The sequence below is a fragment of the Melospiza melodia genome, chromosome 11, assembly GCF_035770615.1.
Source record: "Melospiza melodia melodia isolate bMelMel2 chromosome 11, bMelMel2.pri, whole genome shotgun sequence".
Lineage (NCBI taxonomy): Eukaryota > Metazoa > Chordata > Aves > Passeriformes > Passerellidae > Melospiza > Melospiza melodia.
Window position 1 is genome coordinate 11,344,415 of NC_086204.1, and position 24,072 is coordinate 11,368,486.

The 24,072-nt window shown below is 39.9% G+C and overlaps 1 protein-coding gene and 1 long non-coding RNA gene across 5 annotated transcripts in view; one reads left to right on the forward strand and one right to left on the reverse strand.

The window, feature by feature from the left end:
• The window catches only part of LOC134423009 (uncharacterized), a 34,385-nt gene extending 17,537 nt beyond the window's left edge, over positions 1-16,848 (forward strand). Inside the window, exons 7-10 of one of the 2 annotated variants that reach the window (XR_010028978.1) lie at positions 1,118-1,197; positions 3,190-3,271; positions 6,940-7,060; positions 14,213-16,848. This is a non-coding gene — a long non-coding RNA (uncharacterized LOC134423009). The remainder of the gene's footprint in view (positions 1-1,117; positions 1,198-3,189; positions 3,272-6,939; positions 7,061-14,212) is intronic. The other variant, XR_010028977.1, reaches the window with a different exon arrangement.
• The window catches only part of NTNG1 (netrin G1), a 148,113-nt gene that overhangs the window by 78,920 nt on the left and 45,121 nt on the right, over positions 1-24,072 (reverse strand). For all 3 annotated transcript variants that reach the window (XM_063165578.1, XM_063165580.1, XM_063165579.1), the window contains exon 3: positions 7,256-7,896. In XM_063165578.1, coding sequence (XP_063021648.1) covers positions 7,256-7,896 — 641 coding nt within the window. The remainder of the gene's footprint in view (positions 1-7,255; positions 7,897-24,072) is intronic.

Sequence of the window (24,072 nt, forward strand, 5' to 3'; positions counted from 1 at the left end):
AGAGAGGAAGTATGCTCAGAGCTACCATAAACACAGAAATGGATTTAAGAGAGAGAATGAAAAGAATCACAAGGTCTTCAAGGGAGTTTGCAAGGAACAAGCTGACAACGACTGACATTGGCATGAACATCAAAGTCAGAAGATAGACTCAAGGGTTCAGAGGAAGAACATAACTTTAGAAACCTGCCCTCCACAACTAGAACATGGGCAGGTCTGTATGCCATGTATGGCGCTATCCATGGTATGTCCCAAGGCCTGATCAGATGTAACCTACAGTATGAAGCTATGGATTATATGCCTTATCCTGAAATGGTTTTTGTTCACTTTTTGGCTTATTTCAAAATGGTGGCCACCACCCCAGATATGTAAAAATAATTCACAGTGAAGTACAGCTGGGTTACTCCAGAGTATAGCAGCATTTCCAGCATAAAAGTCTGGATGAACTGTTATGTGAGGAACCAGGTACTGGTGACAGACTGACTCTAAGGCTCCAAGGACTCGGTATGCTGCAAAAATTACAGGTGGTCTCATTTGGGAGTTGCAGTATGTCAAGAGGTTCAGCAGTTCCTGCTCCCTCCTAATGTCATTAAGACACCTCTTGCTACTCAGCATCCTTTCATTTCTACCATATCCCACAAATTTCCAGGGACACAGCCTGTTCTCCTGCAAAGGGCTGCAGCCAGCATTCTGCTTTCCTGAATGCGTCAGCAGCCAGACTTTCTCTTGGGAATTTGACCTGCAGTGTAACTCTTCGGCTCCTTTTCCCTGACACTATTGCTGCCTGCTAAAATTGCAGCATTGCCATTTGTTTCTGGAGCTCTTTCCTTACTTTTCCATGAACTAGATGATAATCTGTAGGAAAGTGTTGAAAACTTCCCCTGTAGCTCAGCCCAGTTAACAATATGCTTCACCTGTGTTTTACTGAGGATTTTTCACCAGAGCCTGCTGTGATCAAATAGGGACTGTGATGATTCCCTTTGAGCACAGGTCACTACTGCTGAGGCACAAAAATCCCTGAGGGGGATCCAGAGGGAATGGCAGGAAGGGTCTTGCAGACCCCACATAATGACACCATTAGACCTTGACCTTTACTAATTCACTTTCTGTTTCTGAATAGGTGTGACTGTATCACTGGACTTGATAGAACTGGCTGCTTTACATCAGCTCTATCATATGGATATGAGCAGACTGAGATGTGTGAGTTTTTTTCTCATTTTTTTAAACAGAAGCTGGGATAGCCTTCTGACTTCTGTCCTCCCTCCCTCATTTTCCCCCCTTTTGCTCCTTCTGTCCTCCCTTCCTTTTCATCACCTGTTTTCCCTTTCCCTCATTCCTCCTACATGCATTTGAAACTCAGTGGGTTAATAAGAGTAACTTCACTCACATTACTCCTGACTTACAGGATGGCATCTGAAACGAGTATCAAGACTGGTCTCTTGTTTCAATACTTAACTTCTAACATACAGGGAGTGATACAGAGCATATTATGGCACCATTCTAAAGGGAAACAGGAGGAAAGGCAGTGGGGTAACTCTCTTAATTTCAGATATTTCCCTAGATCACAGCTGAATGATGGGTTATTTATTACAACTACAAAAAAAAACCAAAACAAAAGAGAGAGAAGGATCACCTATGTCAAGAGAAAGTACGTGGATATTTTGTGTTCAGCTACTCCTTTCTGAGGCACTTCACACACTGAGAAATGTCGAGGAAGAATCAGCTACTAAGCAGATGCAGTCAAGTACTGACATGAACAAAACTAATGGCAGGCAATATCACAGCACTGGTACCCATGGAAAGGAGCAGAATGCAAACTTAAAAAAACCCCAAACCCACGCCTAAAAAATGGTAGCTCCTATTACTTGTGATATAGTTGGAAATTTTTAAACTTTTAATGTGATAATATGTTGTACCACTCCAGCTTTAACTTCAGCCAGAAGGACATCCCTGTGCCAGGAATCATTTGTATATGTGATACAGGAGATCCTTAAGCTTATTTCAGTGTTTGCATTAAATTGCACTCTTTTCAAATGAAAAGCTTAAAGGAAAGAAAGTTTCTGCAAGCTATTGGAATCACTGAATTTATTCAGAAGGCTCTTTGGATTGCTTCTCAGCATACAAAGCAATACAGAAAGAAAAATCCTCATTTCTTTCATCAGGATTTTTATCTCTACTCCTTTAATATTCAATGGCAAAATGAATTATACTACAAAAGGTTTGGTGCCTCTCCTCAATAACCCTGATCCTGCATGATACTGAGCTTCCTTGAAAGACAGCTGGGGGACATCAGTAGGGAAATACTTGATGTCTTGCAAAAAAGAAAAGATGACCAGATGCTAATGAGCTAAGTGATAAGTGAAACCTGGGGATTTAAACCCACTGATTAATTTCAAAAGCATATAGCAGAATGAGGGTCCTAGACAGCATTCAGACTCCACTGCTCTGCTCCCCTTCCAGCCACTGTGAATGAGGCCACACCAAGCTGATGGACAGGACTTGTGCCATCAGGATGCAGGCAGAAATACAGAAATCAGTATTATCCAAACACAGGCACCAGTAAAACCCACCCAGGACACCCGTACTGAGTAAACCCCTGGAGACTGTTCATGTGTGAATAAATACCATGACCATTTATTTCAGCTCCTGATGACCCTAGATTTGCTTACAGAAAATGAAGGACCATTCTCCTTAGTGACATACTACAGTAGATATATTAAAAATTCAAAAATTGCACTTGAGACTTACAGATCAATTGACATGCTCTTAAATGCATGCTTCTTTTTCTTTCCTGTTCTCTAATGAGTTTATAATTTAATCAGAGAAACTGCTAGATTCCCTCCAAATACTAGTGAAAATCTCGAAGGAGAAAAGCTGCTTATGCAAGTGTTCCTGTAAAACAAAGAGTATTCAAGTATGGTAAATAACTACCAGAGTCAAGAATGGTATCCAGTTTTTTGTCTCCTTAAAAGCTTGAAGCCTACATATCTTAATATTGATGGTCTGCTTCTGAGCTGAACATCAATTAAAACATTTTCTATTATAAATAAGACTACAGCATTTCTATAGATTATAACTTCCCTCGGGCAAAGCTCTGCTTTTGGGGTAAATTACAGAGGGACATTATCATAGAGTGTTGCCAAGTGTATGACAGAGTAACATAGACATTTACTCCAATTCATCCATCCACAGACTGCACCTGCAGAATAAGGCAGAGGATGGCAGTCAGCAGAGCCCAGCCTGCCTGGTGGAACCGTGTGCCTGAAGCTGCAGGGTGAGCTCCCACTCAGGGCAAGGCCCTCACCCACCCCAATCCACCACAGCCTCAGGAGCAGCTCAGCCTCACAGCCGGCAGGAGCAGCGGGCTGAGCAGGGAGACAAAAAAGCCCCAACCCCCTCAGCAGCAAATATATTTTCCTTCAGATTAATTTATTCAGATGCTGAGATGGATTTGAATTTCGAATAGATAAAGTGAGAGCAAGGAAGTGCTAAAACTGAGGTTACTTTTCATTTGTGTATTGTGAGTTAGAGGTTTCTATTGCAGCTGGGGCTGCAAACGCAGCTGAGACGCGGTCAGAAAACCCTGGGGCTTAAATACAGAAGCTTCAAGGCGAGAAGAGTATAAAAATAAATTCCAGAGGGCTTAATAGCATTGTGCAGAGACTGGATATTCTGGTGTCACAAAGAAACTGGTGGCTCTTAGATCAAAACCTAATCATTCAAAAGCAATAAGAGCCTTTGTTTTACCCAGCCAGTCATTCTGTTACCCACTGGGACCATGGATTTTACAAGCATCCTGAATTACAGTTAATTTACAGTGTATAAATGTACATGTCACTGACAATATAGAAGTTAGAGTGAAACTACTTTAAAATTAACATGGTTAAACCTTCAGCAGTCTGATCCAAAATCTGCTAGGAACCTTGAGCTTAACTTCAAAGGAATTATTATCAGCATTTTAGTGAACTTCAACAAAAATAGGTATAAAACTGGGAGCTGTACCTCACTGCTTACTGCCAAGACTGTCCTTCCCATGGAATTGAACACAGGTAGAGCCTGCAGACGGGTCAGGCCACCTCTGCAGGCAGCACAGTGAAAGAAACCTTCCTGAGGCTTCGGCACAGGGCACCCTCTGATCCTCTGCAGCAAGGCCAGATGAGGGGAAAATGTCTGCTCTTTCTTAGCTTCCCATCTCAGAAGACTTTATTTATGCATTAGTTGACCTTTCTAGCTGTTAGGACCATCTTGCTTCAGCAGTTAATTAACACAAGTGCCATAATTTAATACAGTTAATGCTACTTTATGCCCTTTAATGTACCTTCCATTAGTGATATTATTGTAGTATTACCCTGTAAATTAAAATAAGATCAAGAATAAGAGAGGCTCTCTTTAATTAAGGTACTGGCACACTGCATCGTCCATTATTCACTAGAAAAAATCACCCTGATTTAGTGAAGCAGACCGTCAGTAAGTCAGAATTAGTTCATGTGGATTATTAGGTTTCTTGAATAATGGGAGCACAATGGGGTTGCTGAAATTGCTAACAGCCACGTTTCGTTTTTTTCATCCCCTTAATAAATACACAATGGAAGTGGTAAATTGAAGAAGAATAAACAGGTGGTAATAGAGGACAAAAAGGCATTCATTGAAAGTACACAGGTTTTCATCTCTAATGCAACATACATCAGGCTTATTTCACACCAAAATGCAAAGCAATGACAAAACAAACCTATATTAAGTGGGCAAATCTCCTGCCTATAATTCATTGTGAAGTATTAACCACCACATAGTCCTGTATATTTAACATAGTGGCTTTAAGATAGATGCTTTTCACTGTCATTGATGCTTAAAACACAGTGTGAAACAAATTACATTTTATGCTGCCTTTAGAAATATGCTATTATGAGCTTTGGTGATTTTAACTGTATTTGACCTACAGGTTATGTTTTTCAGAAAAGGGAATAGCTTTAAAGTGGCTGCCAGCATCTTTCATCCACTACATGTCAAGCTCCTTGGTAACCTCCTGTCTTCATGGAATAATCTAGTCTAGTTTTACCAAATTTATATAAATAGCTGGGTCTCAAAGCCCAGAATATGAATCTTGGTAGCAAAACAAAATAATTTTGTAACAATTTCCAGTATACATTCTCAATTAAGGAGCAAGAGCTGGAAAACTCAGCTGAACTGGAAACTGCAGCACAACTACCCTGGTAACCTTTGCTTCCCTCCTCTGGTTCTCATGCTCAGGCCATGCCAGGGCACATGCTGGGATTGTTGATTGGGAGACTCTGGTGGGGAAAGGCCATAAAGTTTCTTGAAGAGACAAAAAATACCTAAAACTAGGTAACAGTGGGCTCATTGCAAGTTACAACGGGTGCAACTGAACAACCAGGGGCTGTGTACTGTAGCCCCACAGCTCAGCAGCAAGCAAGCCATAAAGCCTTTAACAAGGAAGGCTCACTAGTTATTGAAGGAAATGGCACCAAATCCCAAAAGAGCTGTTCTTCTCATTAGCAGAAAAGTGATAAGAATTCACATGAATCTAATCTTCTGAGGTACTATTACACATCAGATACTTCTTTTAAAGTACATGTCCAATTACTGCAGCATTTAGACAACAAGCATCAGCATCAGATAAGTTCTCTGTACAGTCATGCTTCATTTCTACAGATAATTTTTCACAAGATTGGTGAGCCCCAGATGTGCTCAGGTTTCTGTTTCTAATTTGCATGCAATGCACTCTTTTTTAATCCTTCAGATGCTTTCTTTGATAAAGTAATGATAATCTAATTGAAGTCGGACTAAGCTCCAAATGGGTTTTCAGACAGGGAACAGGCTTTCCTTAAAGCCTAAGGACCTACAAATCCTGAGCTTTGATATGATGCCTCTGATGATGTGGAGCTAACCTATGTGGAGGGAGCCCAGAGGAGAAAATATACACATTAAATAGGTGCTATTTTTCTGTATTGAGGTTAATTTTACGAAACTATTTCAAACAGTATCTTAAGCTGTTCATGATCCACTTAGCCCTCCCAAGAGACTTCTGAAAAATAATTTACAATGTAACTAATGAGCATTGCAAGAAGAATTCTTAAAACAGCAACATTTATTTTAGGTTTTCAAATGTTAGACTAGTAATTTTTACGTGCGGATATATAGTTGATGTGGACACAGAAGACTGTAACTGCATGTTAAATCTCCAGTCCTAAGAAATGTATTTTGAGATTTTGATTTTCACTACAGCAGTAATAGAAAAACAGTCAGCACTGTTTTATATAATTACTATTTTTTTCACTCAGTTCTGAGTCTGCAAAGAAAGTCCCTGACCTTCCAAGATAGATTAGCTTTTCTGTTTGTTTTGATACTTAGATTCTCTTGAAGAAAAAAGTTTTTTAAAAAGGAAGTCTTAAACCCTTTATAGGAGAAACAGAGAAGGAACAAAAGGTATATCAGACTGGCAAGTGAATTGCTAATAGAGGTGATCCCACTTATTTCCTCTGAACAACTTGGCATCTGACACCCATACAAAGGGATCATTCTCCTGCTTGAGGGCATCAGTCAATTGCTAGTTTGAGCTGGGAACAAAATTTCTGATAGGAATGTCACTGCAGTTATTATTTTGGGGACTACAGCACTTGATACTAGCCACCACTTGCCCTAGAGGTAACCATTTGTCTTGAACCCAGCTGAATAATCATCTTTGTTATATTCAAATCAGTCTATCTAAAACACTGTTGGGTTTTTTCCATTTTAATTCATCTTCTCTGCATTTCAGAGCTAATTAAAGTAGAAGGAATGGGCGCTAATCTCTGCTGCTTTCCTTGTCCACAGCCAAGGAAGGGGACCTAGTGGGAGGGGTTTGGGCAAGGGTTGCTGTATCAATCACAGCTCACATTAGAGACCTGGAAAGGTCAAATGATAAAACAGAATCTCTGTTTTTAGTTAACTGCCGTTGGATCAGACTCCAACTACATAAGAGAAGAAAGTGTTCGACTGCTAGGGTGACTTCCTGAGCCAAGACCTGAACCGTCCTGCCTGTGAGACCCAGGGCTCCAGATCCAAAGTGAGTGCCAGCAAACACCCAGAACTTGTGCCACTGAGTAAGAAACTTCTGGTATGACTGCAGTGGCCTTCAGTTGAGCCAGATTTCCAATGAACACTGGCAGAAAATGTCATCTTCTTTGGGGAAATAAATAGTTTTGAATACCTTCTCAAATCAAACACATATGCCTCTTTCTAAAGTTATATATTCTCTTACCTTCCGTATACCCTTATGTCTGAAATTGCATAAAAGTAGCGTGCCAGGTGTTGCTCATCAACATATATTTCACCAGTTGCTGGCCTAAGCAGTCTTATCCTCAGATCTGTGATGGTAAAGAAATCTCTTAATTTCTTGGTGGTATCAAGCTGGCCATAAAGAGAAGCCATGTTATGAAGCCGAGGTCCAGCAAAAAAAGCAAATCTATCTTTGATTTCAAAGTGGATTATTTTGCTATTTGTCATGTACCCAGTAGAGTATTCCTCTGTGCAAATGATTTCTAGGACTGTGTGCTGTGATAAATCCCTCACTGATTTTGGATCCATGTGAAAAGCATCTAAGCAGTCTGTGGCATAGTACTGGTAGGGCTGCCACGTTCGTCCATAGTCGAGTGACTTCTCCAGGATCATTTGGTCTGGACGGCCAGATTCAAAGGTGATGACTATGTTATCTGTAAGCTCAATGGTTTTGTTCCAGGAGAGGGTAATATTAACATGAAGAGGCTTTGGATAGTCCTTCCAAGTTGTGGACTGCCAAAACGTGGAGGGATGTCTTCCTTCCAGATCGAACATCAGTTCTGGAGGATGAGCCAGTTCTTGGGTACTTGCATCACATTCATTATTGCACATGTAGGGATTCCCCTGGAAAAGAGCAAAGCAGTGTTACAAGGGGCACCATAGAGGTGAGTGTGACACACAAGATATTTCTTGACTGAGGACTGCTTTTCCAGGAGGAAAGACAAGAAAGAAAAAACAAATGCCTGCAAGTAATAACTTTATCTTAATGAGATTAATCCTGGCTGTTTTACCTGTTGAAGTACAAACACAACATAGACAGCACCCTTGTGTCTGTACTGTAGACATTTTTCTTAATATATGTTAAAGAAAGAAACAAGGCTATTTACCCTGAACAACTTGGACCAGAGATTGAGTCACAAAAGACTAAGAATGGTACGTAAGTCTCTAATAGCTCAGTAACTCCAACTCTTCTTAGAAAGATTCAGCAGCCAAAGAGGATATCTTTTTGAAACAAGCATGTTCCTCAGAGCTATGCCCAAAAAAGTACTAATTTTTAGGGCAAGTGTATTTTGTTAGCAGTGCAGCCTGTGTGTATTCAGTATGAGCCAGTATTCAGTACACTTTCAAGTTTCCTTTCACCCAGGTGGGAAATTTATCATGCTTAACCAGCTCAACACTGCCCTGCCTTAAAACATTTACACTTGCAACCAAAAGCCATTAGAAAAACAGTGCTCTGTCAGCTCTGGGACTTGATTCAGGTATCTGCCATCTTATTACAGGGTACCCAAAGTACTTCAGAAAAGACTTTTCATGAGGCACCAGGTTCAATTTATCAGGACAAGATAATCCAGCACTTGATTAGGTGGGAGATGTCAGTGGCTCCAGCTGGAACACTGCCAAGGTGGCAGGAGCTCTGAACTGAGGGTTGAGTTGAAAACAGCAACAAAAAAAGCTTGCCAATAGTGCACAGCTTTTACTGCTGCTTGTCCTCTGGAGCAAGGTGAAAGTGAATTATTCTCTTTCTGGCCTTTTGATGCATTAACTTTCACACTACAATCTTCTGCTTCTTCACAAAGGCTATTTTGTCTGCAGATTGGGGATATCTTGCAGCAGTTGCCAAGATATCAGACCCTGTAGGCTGCACTGAATCACGTATATCTAATTTCAGCTTTCAACAGTACGTTAGTATTTTGCTACTTGTTCATTCTGTGTTTGTTCCAGAAAGCAACTGCTGCTCTCTCTGTCCTTCCCTCCACCTGACACTCAGATTGTGGAAGAAGCCTCTATTCACTGACAGTCAGCACTGCTGGGGGAAAATATGCACATGCCTATACGTGGCAGAGCTCGATGAGGTCATTAATGTAGGTGTTATTGTCATTATTCAGAGCTCCCTGCACCTGCCCTGAAAAGAGAACAAGCCCTGGCATGATGATCAACCTTTTCTTTTCTTGTAATTGCAGTTATACTTCTCTCCATCTCAAAGCCTGAGGGCAATGAAGTGACTCAGTGCTATCCAGTGTGGAAACAAGTTTCAAACATGAGTTTCCACCTTGGCCACTGCTCTGCTCCTTGATATACTCCCACAAAACACAAGCAAAAGAACTTCTGCACTCACTTTGACCTCCCCACTGGCAACTTCCTCTTACCTGGGTTGGAAAATGCTATTTTCTTTCCCTTTCTTGTTAATACAGCTGGAGTGCTAAAACTGACAACAATTCACTGGGACTGGAAGTTAGGGAAAAAAACTACATGACAACAAAAAGGGTTATTTGAAAACCAGCTGTAACTGGAAATACTCAGCAAAATTTTGTCTATAATCTGTTACAGCTCTGATTTCAAGCTCATGGTTGCTATTTCTATGCCTTCCTTTTGAATAAAACAGTGAAAATTAAAAGTAAACTTCAAGCAGGAGAGAGAAAACACAGAATTTTTAAATATTTAAGCTCCATTTAATATACCAGATACAAATGGTAGAATCTGCTAACTTACACAAGCCTATTTTCCTCAGGGAAAATATATATATTGTGAAATCTGTAAAATTCCAGATCCTTTGGCTATATGTAAATATCAGTTTATCAGAAAATGCTCAGATTGCATAAGTCACACCTGTCTGAGGTTGCCCAGAAAAATCTGATCACTTAGATCTGTGTACCTCTAATCTATATGCTTTATGCTTCTGCTTGGGCAAAAGCAACTGCACTGGGCAGTCACAGGTATCAAAACCCAACAAATAAATGCTCCTGTGCAGCCAGACAGGTGCATTAAGCACTGCTGAGGGATGGCTTTAGTTTCCTGCTCCACAAGCAACCGCTGAGTCTGTTGTGACTCTTTGTGCTAAAAACTAAAGCCACTCTGATCCCTTAGTCCCTGGATGCTGGAGGAAGCATGTTTCACGACTTCCAGCAGCTAACCCAGGCTGTATGGGATGTAGTGTTTCTTTCTCTCTATTGGTTGATTTATTTTATTCCCTTTGCCTTTTATCTTTTATGTTTTAGCAAAAGCTGAGGTGCCAACACAATCAGAGAATAACTGGGAGGGGATGTTCTAAAAACACCCAACAAGCTAATGTGAATACAGTATGACAGTGAGAGCTGGCAGCTCTAGCTTGCAACTGAAATGCAGTCTACAACCCTGTGCACAGAGCTTTTTAGGGAAAGATGAAATTATTCCAGTTAATGGCAGAGTATTGTGAGAAATAGGTCAGAATCCCAGTGCTGTCCTGTCCTGCACCTGAAACTCTTCCCAGTGGTAACAGCAGTGTCACAACGTGCCACTGAAACACTGGGGTAAGGATATCACTGCAAATGAGAATGCTAATGAAAGCTTCAGGTATATCCTCACCAATGAACTTAATTATTCTTTTGATTTTATGGCACAGGATTCTCTTTTAAGACGTGAATGATTTGATGACACCAAAATAACCTATGTGGAGTTCAAGTGCTTGAAAATAAAAATTAGGAGAAAAAAATCTAAGCTGATTATAAGCCAATAAAATAAGTGTCCTGAATTCTAACAGGAGGAGAGAAATTATGAGTTTATGTAAATTCCCCTCTGTCTACTGACATGGCAATTGCTGATGTAATTTTGAAATATTTAATATAATTATTGCTTCAGAGGCTTGGAATCAGGTTCCCTTTTTCTCTGCTTGCAACTTGGCTTTCAACTGCTTCTAATTAATCTTAAATGTAATTTGCATGGTAAGTCATACTTACATTACCAAAACAGTCTAAAAGGGTCTTACTCTACACAAATGTCCCTCAGTACATGTTATTATGAAAACAATTAATGTAACTGGGATTATTTACATATTTTAATGCCTTGATCTCTATGATAATCCTCTTTAAGACTTTTGTCTCAGTAAAATGAATACAACAAAGACAAACTTTGTCCAATTTGTGAAAACCAAGCTCAGATGTGTTGGGGCCATCTGAAGGATCAGACCATTAGCATCTCTAAGTGATTTTGTGCCCAGCAGGCAGCTGTAAATAGATCTTCATTTAAGCCTTCCAAGACACAGCACTTCAGTAGGACAAGGTGGAAAATATTTATAACTTTTCAAAATTATATTTAAGCCATTAAGAGAGTTCTAAATAATTAAATACCAATAAATACTTCTAAACACTTTAGTGCCAATTAGCATAAAAGGTAGCTGAGTCTTTCCCAACACCACAACCATGACCACCTAAAACAACCCACTATTTTCCTGTACAGCAATGGGAGATTGATATTAGATAGCTCCTTGCAGGCAGGCAAATTAAGCTGCTATTAATTTTGGTTTTGGCTGCTCATGGAATTGAAAATATTACTGAAACTACTGCCATGGTCTAAGTGTTGGCTTTAGGAGGAGGTACCTGATTTGCAGGCACAGTGAGGACATGTGGCCGTATCACATGACTCCATCACATTCAGCCCAGGCTGGAAAAAGCAGAGTTACCTGAGAAGCTCCTGAGTAGGCTGACTGGGCCCACTAGGTTTCCCCTCAACTAGCTGGCCTTAGTTTGTTTTAGGACACAGCAATGTCTCTGTGCCAGGCAGCTTGAACTTTTATACTGGTGTTGGAGGTGCTCTGCAAGTGTCCCTGGCTGGGACACTTGCTTTGTTCCACGGCTTTTTCCTTGCAAACAGCCTGAGCCCTAGTCTGCATTTACTGCCTAGGGTTAGGGTTAGGGTTACACCTACAGTTAGTGTTCCAAAAACCACAACGCCCAGAGCTCCAGGCACACTGCAGCTGCAAAAGGCATCCCAAGGGAAACATAAAATGCCACAACAGACCTTCCTCCACCTGGCCTTGCTCCCCCTGGGCAGCAATGTGTCCTACCAAAAGCCTCTCCAGGAACAGCACAGTGACCCTAGGGTGAGGATTTAGGCCAAAACCAGGTGTCCAGCAGCAGTGTGACCTCCGAATGTCAGCAGGGGAGCAGCAGCAGTGCTGCAGCTGCTGTTCAAGGGCTGCAGTTTGAGTGCTGCTGTTCAGGTGAAGCCTCTGGTCTCTCACCTGTGCAGTTCCTCAGTGGCACCCACTCAGGCTCAGGGTTCAGCTGAAGATGTTGCTCCTTTCAGTGTGTTCCCTGTCCACATTAAGACCTCATGGACTTTCTCACTCAGGAACAAAGACAGAGGGGCTTAAATCTTCTGTAGCGTGAAGACTGGAAGCTGTATCACAGATTTCATGCTGTAATGGACACCTGGCTAAATCCCTACAGAGGATTATAACTTGCATTTTCAAACTGGTGAAGGCTGCTGAGGTCAAGCTGGCCAAGACTTAAAAAGAACCAAAGTAAATTTTCGAGGAGTGAGTTACTCCAACTGATTTTTATACCACTGCCACAAAGTAATTAGATCAGATGCACGACACAAGAAATAAATACAGCCTCCCTTATGTCTGGAGTGTGGCTGTGTGGTAAATTACCACATTCAAGTCACATTTTTAGAAATAATGGAGTATTTCTGTTTTCCTTTTCAAAAGATCATTGCAATTAATTCACTTGGTGCATGCTGTACATTGTAGGTGATTAATTAGACAGTAATAGCTAACAGCAGCAATTGCCCTAATGCTTACATTTTGCATGTAGTTTCTAACCAGGAATTACTTGTTTACCACGACAAAGCCAGATTATGAAACCATTAATTGTGAGATACTACTACACCTAATAAGGTGTTGTTCTGCTAAAGGCAAACAGTCAGTGAGGTGGAGGACTGGCAAGGTCCAGGATCTGGTGCATGATAATTGATGTTATCAAAGCCACTACATCCATTAGCTGGTTTGAGAGCATCTTGGTCAATGTCTGCAGAATTACTGCTATGATGATGACAGGAATGGCTGTAGACAAGAACATTTTACCATCAACAGCCTTTCATCACTGCAGTGACAGCATTTTAAGTTGAAGTGATTTAAGTTAAGAAAGAAAAAGTGCTAAAATCTGAGTGGAAGATTTGATGCTCTTTCAAGAGCTCCCAAGCGAGGGCATCTAGATGCCCAGACTAGCACTTTGAACTCTGAGCTGCAGGCTGAACAATGTACATTCTTCAAAATGAGCAAAAAAAGAGAATAAAAGCATGTTTAAATCAATACCTTCTGGGGAGACTTAAAAAGATTAAACCAGGGAGGATGTGACTGGACAAAAATAGACAATAATGCTTAACAACTTCATGCACTTTTAAGCTTGAAAGTACATTGTAGATTATGGTCCTGATCGTGAAACAAACTCAGTGTAAGAAGGCCCTTGTAACTCAGATTTAGAAATGATATTTAAGCCTCTAAAAATCTGGCACTTTTCCTGTGTGGCACACAAACCTAGCTAATTATTCTTCATGACAACACCTCCATGAGGTATGGAATCCTACACCAAATTTACATATAGATGCAGAATTAGAGAGAAATGCTTTTGCATTATGAACTCGGTAATCCCTGATTATATTGTACTGTTGCTTGCAAAGCCTTTTGGTAGATCATGTGAAGGTATTCCTGGCATACAGAGTAGTTCTCAGATTACTGCCTCTTTTCAATACTATGGATTGAAAATGCTGCGTAGGAAAACATTTAATATTTGCAGCACCAAATGCATTGGTGCATTTGCCAAAGGCATTTACTTCCTAGCAGAACATTCTCTATTTTTAGTAACTTTAGTTACTTTTTGAAAATTATTTTCAATTTACTCTGTGAGTCAAATGGAGTTTTGTTTCTGTTGAAATATTTCTACCCACTTCTGGGGAGTGAAAATCCTTCTTTTCCTCACTGGTAGCTTTCTGCTGCTAAAACTGTCTCTGACTTGGCAACCTGCTGATGTAACTTTGGCCACTTGATCCTTCTGGCATAACCTTATGGCAGATCTTACTGGCACTGACCCCAGTGTGGTTTTGTTATTTCAGAAACTCAATATTGGTGTTTTCCTCTTGCATCAGCAGGTATCTGGCAACATAATCACTTTCCTATTTATAGGTTTTGCAGTGTCATGCCATGCCTGATGCTGGGACCCCACCATGCTGAGCTCTGGCTGAACAAGACAGCAAATGTTCCAAGAAAAACTGAGTTTCCTTTATACCAGATGCATACCTGGATTTAAGGAACTGAAATTGCAGGGGGTATAATGTCCCCTTCTCTCAGAACAGTGGCACTTGTCCTGGCTAAAGCAGCCCGTCCATGAGAGCCCTCCTTGGACAAGGCAGCAGAGGGTGTCCATCTCCAGCATCCTGCTCAGCTCAGCACTTGTGTCTGAGCCAGTTTTGCAGCCATCCTGCTGCCCTGCAGGAGCTCTGGCAAGGAATCAGGGCAGGAGGTACAGGGCGTGCCCTCAGCTGGGAACAGCTTATGCTGCCACTAACAACAGCTTGGGGTGTCTCTGCCTTAGCTGCTGTGCTCTGATACAGCTCTCATCCTGCTCACTTTCTGATTACTTTGGGCTATCCATGGATTAGAATGGGAGCCATTGAGAAGGTAGAAAGAAGTCTAAAACATTACAGCTGAAAGGTGCCATTCCTGAGCAAGGAAAAGCCAGTGCAGAGGGAAGTTGGTCCATTATTATGAACAGACGTTATCAGTGATCACAGTGAGCATCAAAATCTGAGAAATTAAATCATCCTGGTGGGGACAGGAGAAATCAGGGTGCTGGGAACACTAAATTTTTTTTGTTGTTGTTGTTCCTTTGTTGTTATAAATGGTTTTGTTCAGAGTTTTGGTCCAAAAGAGAAAACTGCATACCAAAAAGTTTGATAAACAGGTTTTGATAGCATGGAAGACCCCTGCAGGCCTTAATGTCTCCCCTCTCCCAGCCTGGGAGCAGGGATTGATGTCCCTGACCAGTCCCACCTGGGCCCCAGGCCAGACCCTATTTAAGCTCAGTCTCTGTTCTGATGCACTGCTTGGCTAGAAGAGTACTGGTACTACCAGAAGGGATGCAACAGCTGGGCATGAAGTGAAGCAGTGCAGATGAATTGACTGGCTTAAGGGCAACATGAAAATGCACCCTAAATAGTGAACAAAGAGCTAAATTATGCCTGTGCTGTTGTACTGATGCTTAAGTGACTAAAAGGTCACTTACAAACAAAAATAGCTACTTGCATGTTCAAGTGTTATGTTGTAGAAGACTACTTAGGGAATGTGTGTGTCTGTTGGACTTAGACACAGCCATTTCTGTCCCAACAAAATGAATTTCACTGCATATGTCCCCCCAAGGCATCATTATAATTTTATTCTTACAGAGAGCAGCAGGATTGAGGACAACAAATTCAGATTATTTCCTTTCTGACAGATGTAAACATAGCACCTGCAAATGTGCTATGGTCTGCACTGCAGGTATTGCTGTTGCAAACTCAACAATCTAAATTCAGGTATTAAGAATTCTGTTTTTTCTACTGGAAATACTTTACTTCCTCTGTATTTACACATCTGTGTGAGCATGCTGTATATTTTTAATTTGTTTTGCCTGATAATTTTATTATTTCTTGAAAGTGGAACTGTAGAATATGCTACAGCTGGGAAATACAGCAGTGTGATGGAAGGCATAGCTTGTTATGTCATTGTGATTGTGGGTTTTATGTTTTATTCTGAATAGTGGCAGGCTGTGTTAGTGCAGATAGCCAAAGGCACTGTACCAAGCTATTCTGATTGACAAGAAGTTGATACAAAACTATTTTCATGCACAGAAAAGCACAACTCCTTTACTAGGAACTAGTTAAAAGGGAAACTAACAAAACCAAATCCCAAACCTTTCCTAGCTTTGTGGAGACAGAGTTCTTGTTTAAGTATTCACCCTCAGAAACAAGATCTTACAATTTATTTCTCACTGGCGATCTTCACCAACTTAAAAGATGCTATTTGATTGCCTAGATGTGCAGCTGCACAGTCATTCTGCAAAATCTGTGGGATATTGACTATGAATTATGGCAAGACAACGAGCAGAAGAAAACCAAATCCTCCACGGTATTCATTAATGGTTGCCTGTGACAAACCACTGTCAGCTTTAATAGTTTTCCTGGGGTGATTCTTGCTTCCTCTGTGGGAGACTTTTGAGATTGCTAAAGAGGATTCCTAAGTTGTAGCAATAGTTAAATAACTTTCATCAAATGTAATGCAAAACAGTTAGAAAAAAGTTATCTTCTATTTCATTTTATTTCTTCATAAAGAAGTAATCTTTTTAGAACAGATGGTCTAATCAAATACCTGCACAACCATCACTAAGTAATGCCTATATTCACTAGAGCATTACCAGAACAGTGAGCTGATGTTTTACTAATCACCCCAATGAGAGAAATGCTGAGTGCCATTCAATAAACAGTTAATTTCCCAATGCTGGACTAGCTTTTCCTTTGTTATCATTGAAATTAGCCAGCCCTTCCAAGCCAAGGCAGGCTGTCTTCCCCAGCTCTGACAGTCCTTGATTTTGCATGCTATCACACCAGTTTGAATAGGATGCAGTGTAGTAGCTGTGAATGAGGATAGCAAAACCAGGTCACTTAAAGCTGTAAAAAAACTTTCAATCCACATTTATGTAATATTGCATGTTTATGTAATGTTTTGCATACTACTTTTTAGCTCTAAATCTCCAAATTACTTACAACCATGTTCAGCTGCCCACAAAGTCACAGGTGCAGGAGATCAGACAAAGAGGTGAAGTAATTAGTGCTCAGATGAGTGGTGGCTAATTCAGACCCTCTTCCTTTGCCTCAAGGGCCTTTGTTTCAAAAAGAATTTTTTTAATTCATTTTCTTTTCAAAGAAAAATATTTTAATTAATGCTATGGCTAATGTCATAGAGAAAAGACAGTGCAAAGCCAGACAACAAATAAAACGGACTAAAGAGACAGAAGAAATTCTTTTCTTGCTAGGGATTTCTCAGCAGTGTTTTTGGGACTGTCTGCATCTGTAGGCACTGTTCATCGTACTCCAGAGTGTTATTACTTCTGTGTGCTCGTGGACCTCATCCAATTTGTATTTCTACAATAACTGTAATTTTATTTCTGATTCTTAACATCAGTATTATTTTTGACAATTTTGGACCTACTAATACATCTATTGCCATTTTTAATAAGTTTTAGAGCCAATGGATTGACACTGAATGTCAAACAACACAATTAGAATTGCTGATGTTATGCAGAAACGCAGTTCCTAATATCTATAAACCCCCTTCCCCCCATCTTATTATTGCTACCGAATCTGCACTCATTTCTGTTGAATTTGGTAAGTGTTTTGTGGCAGGATTTCCAGGCTTAAAGGACCTTTGCATGTATGTGACCCACTTAAAGGAAGAATGAAAAAGAAAAACATAAACAATAATGACAGTTGTAAGTGAAATCCAATTTCACCTCATGTCTCTTGAAAGGTGGGCCACATTGTTTTCCCTTCATTTGTGTTTGTCAGGATGATAAAATAAATATTTTTAATGAGTCACAGTGTATACCTACATAAGGTGGAATTGTAATAGAGACAAATTTGAATGTTGAATTTCATTATACAGTGAAGGGATGTCTTATTAGTATTCACAATAAATTGTGTGATGTCTCTCCACATTCAAATTAGAGTACATAATGCTTTGAAAAAGAATAAAGTCACTCATCAAATCCACATTAGGATACTGCACCAATATAAGTAATTCAATCAAAAAAAAATCCCCATATATTATCTTTTGAGGAAGGGTTGCAAACTGTGACAAACTGGTAATTTGTTCAGTTCTGTGCTGGAGAGTGTAATGTAATTTCTTTCATGACATATGTCCATAATAAAAAATAACCACACAGCTCTGAAAAATATACAATGACTTCCTAAAATCATTAATACTGTTATCTGCAAATTAATACTTCAGGTATGGTATGTGCTTGCACTGCCTCCTAACCACCTGTCACTTAAAAAACGTATTTCATCATAGCGCACTGGAACATGGAAGAGCCCACTGGTTGTGTGGCAGCGCTGCTGAAAGGGGAAGGAAAGCAGCTGCTCCTGTGCCATGCAGAGGGCAGGGTGTAATGTCTGTGTGAGCCCTGCTGCTGCCTCAGGTGGGCACCTCACAGCAAATGGGATAAAACCAGTCCCAACAACATTTCATAGCTTCAGGTATTGTCCCAAATGATACAGAGTACCTCGTAGGCCTGAATATGAATATTTTACCTAAAGTAAAACAAGAGCATCTTCAAGTGCAAGCAAGGCTTATGGTAAGGTATGTAACACTTTCAATTAACTCATCAGATGTGTAGCATGCAACCAGCTCCCCTGAACTGAGGCTAACTTGCTTCCTGGGTTGTTTATAAAGTAATTCAAATCTGAAGAGGCTTCTGTCCCTACAGAGCTGTGGCAAGACTTCTGCAAGCTGGAGTCTCCTCCTGAACATCTGCATGCCTCCAGTGTAACCAGGAACAGTCCTGAATTCATGGCACATGAACTGGTAACTTTGTTAGTAAGACCAGGGCAGCCTGGGCCATACAGTGGTCTGGGCGTTTCAGTGCTGCTTGCCTATGGGGGTGTTGTGCTGCCAATTCTTTTTCTGAGCTGTTAACCCCCCACAGAGATTAAATCTGCATGTGTACGCTAGGACAAGACAACTGTAACTCACAAACATTGTCGGATGAATATAACCTAAAAGGTATTTGCCTTTTGGTAGGCATTAGGTGGAGGAGTTTCTCAGAAGAAGAGACTGAATGTGATTTTTCTATAGTGGTAAAAACAGACTTTCTACAGTCGCCTGCTGGGATGCCTGAAGGTAAAGTTTATGGACAGGGTTTCCTTTTATCCTAATACATTTCAATCTATTACAGACCAAGTTGATAAGAGAAGCTCTAACTATGCTTCTTTCCACTGTACCACCCTGGGAAGTAATAAATTACAGCCTATTATGTTCCCTATCAGTCCTACCCATCACACATCTTACAGAAGATGTGATAAATAGAAACACCTTGGCTAGAGTAATGCAATTAACTGCTGCCATTTGAAATGTGAAAAATTACTTTCTCTTATTCCAGCCTGTCTAGTTGCTCAACTAATTTTGAGCAAAAATGCTGTTTAATGACTTAATGGTTGACTGTATGACTACTTTCCAACAGATTCTCTTTCCTGCAATAGGTGCAAGCAAGGTCAAAACCTTTCACCAGCCTGCAGTGTCCCGGCTGTGTAGCCCAGAGGTCGGGGTGCCGAGGGACAGGAGAGCACTGGGACAGCCCAGCTCCACCTCAGCTGCCTCTGTGAGGGGCACGACAGGGACAGCCCCTCCCCAACACCGGGATGTGCTTCTGATGTCAGCTGGCAGCTGGGCAAGGCAGCATCTGAAGCCAGAAAGGGATGAATGTGAGAGATATGCCTCCATGTGTTCCTACAGGGACTCAGTCATTTAAACAAGCTAGCGCTGCTCAGCATTTATCTTTAAATGGAATTTTAGGTTCCAGCTAGTATGAAAGGAGCTGTATGAAGTGCACTTACTAGAATGCAAGTATCTGTTTATAAAATGAGTCAGTACTTGTAAGGGTGCAAAAATAAAAGACCTTAGAGCAGGTGAGGTATTCTCTCATCTGACAGAGAATTTAAGGCTGTACTGTGCTACAAACCAGAGCCATATGCCCCTTTCTTTAAAGGTATGCAACATTTACATTTTCTCATATAAAAAACCCTTTGCATATAGCATCTGAGTATTTTCAGGCCCCAATAAAGTGTTTTACAGATAAGAAGTGGCACAGCTCTGCTTGTAACAATGTCTTTAGACAGCATACAAAATCACCCTGTTCCACATGGCCATCTGTGATATGTTAATGCAAAAGTAAAAAAGAAAAAAGCAACTTCAAAAGATACGCCCTTGGATTTTTTTAATTTTCATTTCTTCTAATTTTTCACTGGGCATTTATTGAAAGTGCTGCAGTGAGATCAATGGAAAATAACTCCAAGTTTTAGCCTATAGTGGAAGTGAACATAAGGCTGTAAATAATTTTAAATGGATTTGAGATTATTTTTGTGAATTCTGTTATACAGCACTTGAATGCACCAGTTAATAGTATTTTGTGGGCACATGCAAGTTCAAAAAGCTGGTCAATAATTAAAATATATATAAGAAAAAAGCAAGCCTCTTAAGGCATCTTTGATTTTCATAACTCACAGTGATATAGTAAGGTTATGGAAATTATGTATTAATGTAATTTATTCAAAAAGCTGGAGAGATACTTGTCTTTGCATTGGAGCTTTAAAGAAAAAGAAAAATCTACTGTTTACCTCTTATCTCCTTGCAAACATTTGTGACTCTGTATCTCTCTACTTATCTGGATATATTCTGTAACACAGTACTGACTAACTTGTAATCATAAAATCAATTCCTCCATGTGATATTATGCCTACTCAAGTTCCTTCATATTTCTCAGACTGCTTTTCTAGACTTCATTTTGTATTGTTATTTTGCAGATATAGGAGAAACTTAAAGTTTCAACTATACATACATACATATATATATGTATATATATATACACATACACACATATACATATATACACATATATATTTATGTAACATTTTCTTGTAGGGTCCTGTTCCTGTAATCCCCAAACCTGGAGAAACTGCCTGCATACTTTCAGGTGTCTGAACTTGGCTGATACCAAATGTTTGGATATGATGCTACAAAAATAGAAACTTCTGACTTTTTTTTTAAATCTGCAAACAGGTAAGAAAATAATTTAAAACTTTGTGTTGAATATATGAAGGGATATTTAAGTAGTCATAAAACAACCCTATGACATAAAAAATATTTTATTAGGACTTTATAGTTTATTTAAATTCTCTGAAGTTTCTTTCAATGAGGCAAATCCCATCCAGAGATTCGATTAATTTAATTCCTAGACATGAATTTGCTGAAACCAACAGATGTTCTTACTGAATAAAAACGTGAACAGCAATTGAACAAAAGCTCCAGGAGGTATCCCAGTGCTTATGGAGCCCCAGATCATCCTGTCACCTCCCAGTAGCTTTTAACTCTGCACACACTGACCTTCTCCAAAGCTGCTTTGCCGTCAGCTGCTCCCCCAATGGCAGTGGAGGAAAAGGAGGAGGCAGTTTTTGACTGAGGGAAAACTAAAAGTCACTGCTCTGCTCCTGGAGCTTGCAGGTGTGGCAAGGCTTAGGACAAGATCCCTGCAGCATCCAGGGGCTGTGGGGAATCCATGAAAACAGGGAATGGGGGCCACAGCCCCACCTGAAGGCAAATAAAAAGGCAGTAAAACAAGTATGACTCAAGTAAGTCTGTAGAGTAATTGTGTTTCTCTGAGTGTAAGGCAAGTGTGTTTCATACCAGTGCTTGCCTTCTCAGGTGCTGCCTTTGTTAATTAAAGAAATGCTTTATAATAGAATAGCTGTCACAGATGATATAATGCTATCACTTTGATATCTTAATTAAATTACACTGCAGGCTCTAAGTCCTTCAGGACACCTTCATTTCAGATGCTCTGTGTTTGTCAGTCATCATCACAAATGGAATTTTATTTTGTTTTGTTTTGTTTTGTTTTTTAATACCTACACCTACAAATGCCTGGCTTTATTACTTGAGTCTAGGCTAGCAGAGTGAAGGTAGCCATGGGAGGATGGCTACAAGAGATTAGACCGAAAAGGCAGATTTGCTGAGGTTCTGACTAGCTTTTATACAATAATGAATCTTATCACCCTGCAGGAGAGTTTAATGTAGGTTATACAGTAATGGTGTTCAAATGTGGACTATGTACTGGATAGTCCACATTTTTCATCAAAAATCACAGATGTCAAAGAGTCTAAACTCAGTGTTTGTCATCCTTATTTGCAGCAGAGGAGCCAATTTTCAGCTTACACAGTGATCCAAGGGGCATAACTGTGTTGAATGCCACAGGTCTGTGTAAAATGTTTGTAGTTCAATTACATGAACAAGATTTATACAATGGTTGAAGCTAAGCAGAGGAAATAAATCTTTCTGCTGGCTGTCATTCTGTTGAATGTCTTAATTGTTACTATTTGTTTACATGTTGGTACTGCAGTGGCATGGCATGGAGTGGTGCAAGCCCACAGCTTGCTGAGGGCCATTGTCCAAACAGGGGTGAAGACAACCTCTGCCTGGAGGCATTGCCCATCTTGACAGCATTTTAATATCTCTCATTGTCAGTTTTATTATTTTGTTGATGGCCAGCTGCTCTTTTGTCACTATTACAATGACAAGCTGTCAAGCATGTGCTGGTCTTAGCAAAGTTCAGGTGTTTGCTTGTTGCTGTGCCTTGGAGAAGGAGATGCAAAACAGCCCCATCCTACACTCCTGAGTAAATCCAAGTAGCAAAACTTCAGGAAGCAAAATAAGTATAAGAAGAAAATATATTCATATATACATATATGTATTTGGTGCTGTTACTCTGGCATTTGTGATGGACAAGTCCTTCATGTGTCACTCTTAACTCCCACTGAAGACTGAGGGAATCTTTGCACTGATTTAAATTGAAGCAGACTTGCTCCTAGATGCTCCAATTATGGAAACAGCAGCAAGAGCTTATGAGACAAAATTTTCTCACACTGGGAGAAAAAAATAATGAAGGGACACACTGTATTCGATGTGGGACACAGAACAAAATCAGTCTCTTAATGATGAATAGTTGTAAAGGTTAAAAAAATGACATTGCAACAAACAATGTGCCCTTTTAGTCACCTCAGATGAGGACTGATCTCCTACTGTGTTTCATTGTTTGGCATTATTTTATTACTGACTTAACTTGATGTAAAATTAATTATTCCTTAATATATCTGTGTTTAAAAAGTGCCAAACACCAATTATGAATTATGACATTTAAAATAATTCACCAAGTGAGTGTAATTAAGTTACAAATAGACTGTTCTGCAAATAGAACTGCTGCTCTGAGGGCAGGCTGCAGCATGCTGCCTGCATGGCATTAGCCAGGCAGGCACTCCTGGTGCATGTGTGTGCTAGACTTGGGAAACAAAACTTTTCTGAACTGGTGAAATACTAAGAATAATAATTACCTGTGAGTATAATCTTGTAAGAAAATATACCATTCATCTATAAAGGCAATACCCCAGATGCAGTGTCCTAAGTGATTTCATGCTTTGTATTTTTAAAATCATTCTTTAAAGGGCCATTGCAATATAAACAACTCAATGGTGAGAAGGCAGCAGGAAGGATTTGAGTTTTGAATCTGTAGTACAGCAGATGAGTAAGAAGTATTGGGGAAGGATTAATAATTTTTGCAATGATTCAACACAAGCAAGTACTTGTAAGAAAAATACATTTCCCTTCTTGCAGTACAGTTGCTTTTTCAGTTTTAGAAGAAACTCTTGTTTTTTAACACTCCTCCATGACAATACAGAAGTTACATACAAAGGAGATTCTCTGTTGCATTCCTAAACTGCCCCAGAGTTTCATGGAAGATTATCTCTAGCTTTCTGGATGGTATCAAGGGTGACTGAATAAAATCTCTGGGAAAATATACATTTACTCTTTAGTGCTGTGAAAATATAGATAATCTGGACTATAGTGTTTATATTCTTATCTTTAATGAAATGCTATGGGAAATCTGTGTAAATCAGGATAAAGTGGGAATAACTCTTCTGACTTTGTTAAAGCTGCAACAGACAACAAAATTAGGAAATTAGATCTTGTAACATGTATTAAGTTCCCTGCAGTATCTGTAATCAAAATCAAATATCTCTTAAAAATACATTAATATTTTAGAAGCTGAATATTTTGATATTTAAACATGTGAAATAAATTATATTTTGGATGCTTGACCAATTGCAACTGATGCTGGCATCATTTTCAGGATTTTTACTTTTCAAAGTGCCCAGGATGGGTAACTGCTGCAGAAGTGGAAGTTT